The sequence below is a fragment of the Ylistrum balloti genome, unplaced genomic scaffold (genome assembly GCF_031769215.1).
Source record: "Ylistrum balloti isolate Yb309-2 unplaced genomic scaffold, AGI_CSIRO_Ybal_v1 Utg369936, whole genome shotgun sequence".
Lineage (NCBI taxonomy): Eukaryota > Metazoa > Mollusca > Bivalvia > Pectinida > Pectinidae > Ylistrum > Ylistrum balloti.
In genome coordinates, this window is record NW_026782046.1 from 1154841 (window position 1) to 1162883 (window position 8043).

Consider the following 8043-nt stretch of genomic DNA (forward strand, 5'->3'; position numbering starts at 1 on the left):
AATTGTGAAGGTAGTCCAAGATGGCGGAGCGGGAAAGAGAGCCACACTTCTGTGTAAGATGAATTAGATTGTTTAATACTTACTAAACATTTATCTAAGCAAGAACTTTAATGTGTCTTCTGTTGTTTTACTTAAAAGCTTGATCGTATGAGTTCAACATGCTTGTCAATGCTTTGTTAAACCCGGATAAACGGTGCCGGGACTTGGATGTTGATGTCGTGACCAAATTTTTTGAAAATATAATGTATTTGTATCGATAGAAGTGAAATGGTAGTTTAGAACAGAATGTCCGCTGGGAACATGACATAGTGTATGTAATGCAGTTATTCATTTCATGGACTACTTTTACATCGGGTCTTTTATTTTGATATCTCAGATTTGTGAACCTTTGCTGCTCTTTTCAGGCTGTCAATGACCCATCATGTGCTCAAGGTTTACAAGCAGTTTGGGGATGTGGCAATCAGTTCTTTGTTTTTCCTGGCAAAAAGGCAGTATTATTGAATGGTAAGTATTTGTAAGAGAGAGAGAAAGAGATGTTCGATTGCATTCAACCGGATTTTTATGGTTTCAATACTTCAATTGGAAAACGTGAGTCAGTCACAATTTTCAAAAATGAAAAATAAAAATAAAAATTTCATATATTTAAGTTTTGCAAGTTTATTGTTTATGATATAATATCAATTATATAAATGTTCTTGTTGATGTAGAGAAAGAGAAATAATACACATTACAGCTATGTGTATACCATAATCAGTTTATGGTGAGCAAGATTTATACAATGTTTTTATGTCATACTGTACAATGTGTTAATATCTATATGCTTAGTTAATCTAAATATAGATGACATATATTTTGATTTTTAAGGAATAATAATAATTGTTTATTGTTGATTCAGAGAGACGAGCACCTCTAATGAAGGAAGAAACAATACGAGAAGTGAAATGGGACACAGACCTACACCGACCTGTCCTTAGAAAGCTTGTCAATGAATCTCATAGTTAGTAATATTTAAATTTCTTTTAATATTGTCGATTGACTGTTTTTGTTCATGAAATTAACCTGCTAGCAACTGCTTGTGATGTTTTCAAAGTTAATTCAATTCCTTAACACTGAAGTGACTGTAGCTCATATAATTTGATTCTGAGCTTAAGTACTGTGTTGGTTCCAGAATAATATTTTTCTGCAATTTTACTTTTTCAATGGTATCTTATTTTTAAGGAAGATCAGACAGCAGTAATGAACTTATTTTTTGAGGTTATATTAATTAACATTTTATTTGCAGATGTTTTCACGTGTCTTCAAGAACAATCAAAAAAGACATTGACACATAACTTTCTATAAAAGAAATACCATGAAAGATGGCTGTTTTCTTTTTAAGACACTTTTCTCCAGCAACATTTTCCCAGTTTTCATTATATAGCTGAGGCTTGAGGTGTCTCAAGTTTAACTCGCCCCAAAAAATGTGATGCATAGTACAGTAAGGAAATGTTACTTTAAAATAACATCAACCACTCTTGATTTAGGCAATGATTCCGTTTTATTTTCAGCATTATTAGATCCAGCAAGCAGTACCGAGCCTCGCTGAAGGCATATAGCCTGGAACTGAAGATATTAGCAGGTGTGATTAGAAATTATCATTTTTAATATAAGGTTTAAAGTAAATAATTTATTCAACACAATAATCTTCGTCACATATATTGGCTATTTGAATATTTAGTTTTATAGAACAGTTTTAATGAAATTGAACCCAAAATCATCATTTTAGTTGTTGTAATAATAATAAATTTTTTCAGGAAAGATTTGCACAAATGTATACAAAGCATGATAAATAAAATACATGTTACATAGTACATAAGGTGAAAAATTGGCATAAATAAAACATGCAACACCGGAACATTAAATCACAATAAAGACAGCTGATATATGTTAAACAAATCTATCCAAGGATAGCCCAAAAAGCATTTTCCTTCAAAATGTAGATAAAAAAAAACATCATCTGTTTTAGCAAACATAATCACTGTTATGTCATTTTGTCTGAAAGGTTTTACTTGAGATTTGAATCTAACGTATTGTTTTTGTATTTTCTGGAAGTAGATTCCATTCTTTAGCTCCGACAAAACAAAAATGTGCTCCATGAATCATTAGTAAAATTATATGTTGGAAATGTTACGTGGATTTTTTTCAAAAGATACATACATATAATTCAAGCCATGGAAAATATTAAACTGTTAATTTAGGAAACAACATCAAGCATGTTTGATCATTATGTGTTTTATTGTGAACATTCAAAATAAATCTACTTTGTTTTGTGCTATTATTCTTTTTAAGATAAACCTTCGTACCAACTAGTACATGCGTAGTCAAAGTGACATAAAATCAAAGAAGAAGCCTAGAGTTTTTCTTGACCTAAAAGCATACAAAAATAGCCTTTTTGACAATTGAATTTCTTGAAGATATTAGCAGGTGTGATTATTACACACAATTTTAATCATTTTTTTTATCTAATACCAAATAGAATGCTTTCTGTTTTTAAATGCAATGAAAAATAACCAATTTGACAGGACTTCAAACACAAAGTTTGAGAAATAACTGCTGGGTCACATATATTGGCTATTCGAATAATTAGTTTTATACACACTTGCATGTCATTTACATATATCAGAAATAGTAAAGGCCCTAAAATCATCATTTCAGTTATTGTATGATTATTAAGAATTTAAGTTTAGATTGAACTTGTTTGAAATCAGAGGATTGTATCAGATTCGTTTTGTAAACTTATTGGCTAGGATATTTTGTGTTTTCTTCAACAATGCATTTCTGTCTTTTATTAAAATTTCTTGGACCAAGCAGTGGATGTTGTCTATTCTTTGAGTTAAGATATATGTAATATAGCTTATAAACATCATTATTGCAGATTCCACAATAGATGAAGAACAGAAACAGGACTTCCTGGATCATTTACAGCTTCTGGAGATGGCAGAACTGATTTGGGGATTGTGTGAGATTCTCTTCATCGACAGTCCTGCAGGTCAGTGTATTGACTGTAAAAGCATAATTGCGTTAGTCCTACAACACAAATGTATAGCATTGCACTTCTTTGTATCTTTTTATTTATTTCTTTTAATGTTTTGAAACTCTTATTTTTCCCTGAACTTTTAGATTCAAACATATTTGTTTGCACATGTCAAATTTTGAGCAGAGTATTCTCAAGAGGCTTAAGATTTTGTTAGAGTTATTGCCCTTGTCTCTCTTATCACTTGCTTTTCAGCCCTCTCACTATGAAACTTGATAAGCTTTATCTTCATGGTTTCATTAGTGATATTCCATGTACATTTTATGCTGCTTGCAGGAGCTTGTTTACTGAAATCCTTTCAGACTGGAAAATTAAATATGTTTAAATTAGGAGCATTTTGAACAGAAATGCCTGGTTTTTATCAGTATTGCCTAATAGTGATGTTGTAGTTATGATGACCATTATTACCTGTGATAGATAATTATGATTCTATGAAACCAATTGATATTTTGTTTTAGGTGGCTTAGTGATCGCTCCATTGTTGGAATGGCTTCGATTCCACTTCCAGACAGGAGAACAAATGTTTCTGGAAATAATCCAAGAGGAACAACCCGAGCATCATCCCCTGTACTGGGACACGGTAAAGATTTAAGGATCAATACAAGGGCAACAGTCATGGACACTGTCATAACAGAGACAGTGTCTGTTATATCTCCATATCATACCAGACAAGTATCACGTTTTGAATTTCTGGACGTTACATATATGTTTCACTCAGGAAACATTCTGACCTGGAAGATGGTTTATATCCTATTTCTAAACATTTTCTTTGGGTTGCACACAACCAGTAGAAGATTAAAGTGTGACATTTCAATGACTACACAGTCACCTTCATCAGACAAATGACCAGTATGGAGTGTACTAGCACTGACTTACATAGTGTACAAGATCTACACGGTCACCTTCATCAGACAAATGACCAGTGTGGAGAAGACTAGCACGGAGGTACATTGTGTACAAGATGACTAGTGTAATGTACGTAGTGTACAAGATGGTAAGGAATCAACCAACATTTTCAGCTGTAGTATAGTCATAAAACTCCAGAATAACCTTACCCAAAAGTTTAAAAACCACCTGGTAGCTATCTTTTTAAAATCAAAGCAAGAAGATAAGATGAGTGAATTATGATGTAGACACATGTATTACACTGCAGGGAGCATGCCTACAATGTACTGCACACTCAAGATCCACAAAGAAGGTAATCCATTACAGCTTGAAGTGGACTATACTGGTTCCATTGGTTACAATGTCTCCAGGTCACTAGCAGACATTCTCGGACCTTTAATAGGAAAATCGGAACATCATGTCAAAAACTGGAAACACCCTGTAGAAAATATGTCCATGGTACATTTCCAAAATGATCAGGAATTCATTTCACTCAACAGGCGTCTATTTACACCAACACACCCACTAACAAAGCACTTGGTAACATGTGGAGTAGAATAGAGCAAGACCAGTTTTGACAAAAGAACGCCAATCTCCATATCCAAGACGTCATGGATTTACTAGAATTTGTTCTTACAAAAGCATACTTTCCTTGCTGAGATACCATCTATGAGCAATGGTTTGGCACAGTCATGGTCAGCCCAGTGTCTCCGCTTCATAGAGCACTTGAAGAAAGAGGCTATAACCAAGGCCCCATAGTCCAGTCCAGTCTGTGGAAGTGGTATATTGATGACATATTGGAAATATTTTAAAATGGGATCACAGAAAGATTTGACTGAGCATATCAATACTGTAGATACCACCGACAGCATCAAATTCACATGGGAGGAAGAAATTAATGGGGCTTTGCCAGTCCTTGACACTCTCCTCATAAACAAAGATGACTACTATCAAAGTATTTTTGTTCTGTAGGGAAAATACACACATGGACCAGTACTTGAACTTTTGATTGCACCACTGCTTACACCAGAAGTAGGGTGTTTTAAGAACCTTGCTAAACAGATGTGAAATGATTGTCACAGTAGAACAAGACAAGAAACAAGAATATAAAATCACATCCATAGTGCCATGAAAACTTGTGGATACCCTGAATGGGCAATCCAGAAAGTTAATGAGGTTGATGACAGGAAAAAGGCTAAGAGACAAGACACCAATGAAAAAAAGAAAACAAAAGGACAAGTAGTCCTACCTTATATCAAAGGCCTGTCAGAAACCATTCGGAGGATTTACAGTGGTCATGGCATTTACAACAGCTATGAAACCTCACAAAACTCTCCAAAATGTCCATCCTAAGGATAGAAACACCTAAAGAGAATGTCACAGAATGTGTAAACATGATAGGATGCAAAAACTATGACCCATCGTATAGCGAAGAAACTGGCAGGAGATTTGGGGTTCGGCTTAATGAACATTGGAAAGACATGGAATCCCAGGAAGGCAAAAACTTTTACAAGATCAGAGTGAAAACATTTTCTGTCTCTGATCAATAAATCGGCACTTACAGATCATTCCACACAGCAAAATCATATCATTGACTGTGAAAATTCCAAAATAGTTGACAGGGAAAACAACCTTTTCAGGTGGCTAGTTAAGGAAGCCATATTGATATGCCACAGTGGGCCAGTATGAAACAGGGATAAGGGGGGGGGGGGGCCACAGACTCGCATATCTGTTACCAAGTGTCAATTAAAGTATAGCAGAATTTACTACAGTACAGTAAACATTTTGGGTATTTTTCTGTCTGTAATCTGTTTTCCATCTTGTCTCACTATTTTCAACCTTAGTTTACAAAGGATTATAGCACAGCTGAAAAGGTTGGGTAATCCCTTACCATCTCCTACGCTATGTACATCAGTGCTAGTACACTTCAAACTGGTGATTTATCTTATAAAGGTGATTGTATAGTCATCGAAACATCACACTCTAATCTTCTACTGATTGTGTTATCAGAATGTCTATTCTATGGTTTATATTCTGTTTCTGTGTTATTCCAGATCTATCGTCTGGTCCTCCAAGGCCAGGCCGACCATGTACGTCGGCTCCTGACTTTTCACTCTTCAAAACACAGCAAAGCTTTTACCAGTATGGATGATCTTCTCAAGAAAATGCCACAGCAAACAGTAAGTTGACTGTAAATAACTTTTTCAAATCAATTTTGTTAAATCAAAGCACGTATGTCAAGTGCATAATTACAGCAACTTGAATGGAGGGAAAATCTCATAGCTGTGAGAATTTGAATTTGTCAACAACAATTTGACCATTATGATTCTGGTTTTTAGCAGCTGTTTCGTGGTCATTCAATTGCTGAATTTGACATGAAATGGAGACATTGGCGAGACGAATGTGAGCGAAGAGTGGAGGAGGGAGAATTCTCATCATATGGAAATTTAGAGACAATTGGGAAGGTACTGTTGTGCTACAAATCTCATTTCTTTGATGCATTATGGTAGTAAACCTGTGTCTCTTCATACCATCCAGAGTGCAGTCACTTTTAAGATTGTTTTCTTTCTCATAATTTATTTTGGTCCTATTTTATAGCAGATCATGGTGGAACATATCTTGTACATGGTCAAATCTTCTTTTCTTTCTATGTACAAGTTTGCCAAGGCATCTAATTTGGTCTAAAATCATGTATTCAAATTCTTTCAGTATAATTACACCAAGAAAACAAATTCTAAAATATAAATGTTTATGGATTACCTGGTATATCTATTATAGATCCTTACTGGAAATGATCAAGTTTTTTCTGAGTTCCGGGACCTGTGTGAAACTTGGTACCATATGCTTGTGTCAAAACTTCTGTACCAAAATCCAACCATCAAAGGCTACGACCTACAGTACCACATACAGGTAAGGATTTTTGAAATAATAAGTCTGCCTCAAAAACATAAATATAATCATTGAAAATTAAATGTAGTCAGTGTTTTGTCACATTCTCTCTTTTTTTTTCACAGTGCCTTAACAAATACATTGAATGTACTGGGTAAGACTCTTTTTAAATTTCAGGTTTGTCTGGATGAGTATCGCAGTAACACCAGGATAGGAGAGCTAGATAATATTCTGCTATCTGCATTGGAGTATGACATCCACCAAGTCATTAAGGACAGCAGGTAAGTCAGGGGTCAAAGAGGTCAAAAGTTCAATGATGGAAAGGTCAATTAAGTTCAGAAAGAGCTGTCACTGGAAAAGAAAATTATTTTGGCAGAGATAAGTAAGAGTTTACATACAGGTTGTTTTATGATATTGTTGTTTGATATTCAAATGACTTCAAAGAATTTTTCGCCTCTCCCACAGATAGATTTATTATAATATACATTGTAGGTATTATAATCACAAGTACTTTGGAGTTATTTTATTTAAAAAAACATAAACAAGATTGCAACTTTAATCAGGAATGGTAAAGATATGGGATGCTGAAAGGGACTTGGGATGAAGGGAAGGAGGGTGGGGGCAGTTTATAGGTCAAGTATGGTATTACTGAAAGGTCAATAGTAGTAAAAGCTTGTTTTTTATGTGTTTTACAGCGCTGTGTTCAGTAACTGGTGGTTTGTAGCTCACCTGACAGATTTATTACAACACTGTGGTCAGTTAGACTCCCACAAATTACAGTAAGTAACTGATAACATAATCAAACTTGTTCCACTACAGTTCAACAGTGATGTGACAAATGCTTGCTACTGACAAAATATTCATTCTTTTTTTTCACTTTTTATCATTCATAAAAAAAATCATCCTATTCAAAGGCTGAATAGTGATATTTATGATAACCTTATCTTACCTTAGATCAAGTTCTCCAATGATAGTAGGGAACAATGTATATGATACCATGGATTGATCTAGGATATAGGAGAAAGCACCTTTTCAGTAACTAGGGGAAAATAGCCTGGTTGCTGAGGGCTACAAGAAAAACCCTCCTGGGCTGAGAACAATTTATAATTTTTCAGCACTTTGTGTTTGACTGTTCAAATAACTTTGGAATCATGTAAGATTATCTTTAAACCAGAAAATATACAGAATCTATCAGA

The 8043-nt window shown here is 34.5% G+C and overlaps 1 protein-coding gene across 1 annotated transcript; it reads left to right on the plus strand.

The window, feature by feature from the left end:
- The first annotated feature begins 20 nt into the window (after positions 1-20).
- Positions 21-7630, plus strand: LOC132547169 (nuclear pore complex protein Nup85-like). The gene is made up of 12 exons (XM_060210923.1): positions 21-53; positions 405-504; positions 896-997; positions 1283-1337; positions 1548-1618; positions 2915-3028; positions 3532-3653; positions 6013-6138; positions 6298-6423; positions 6737-6868; positions 7025-7128; positions 7543-7630. The coding sequence occupies exons 1-12, from the start codon at positions 21-23 to the stop codon at positions 7628-7630; spliced, it is 1173 nt and encodes a 390-aa protein (XP_060066906.1).
- The last annotated feature ends 413 nt before the right edge of the window (positions 7631-8043 follow it).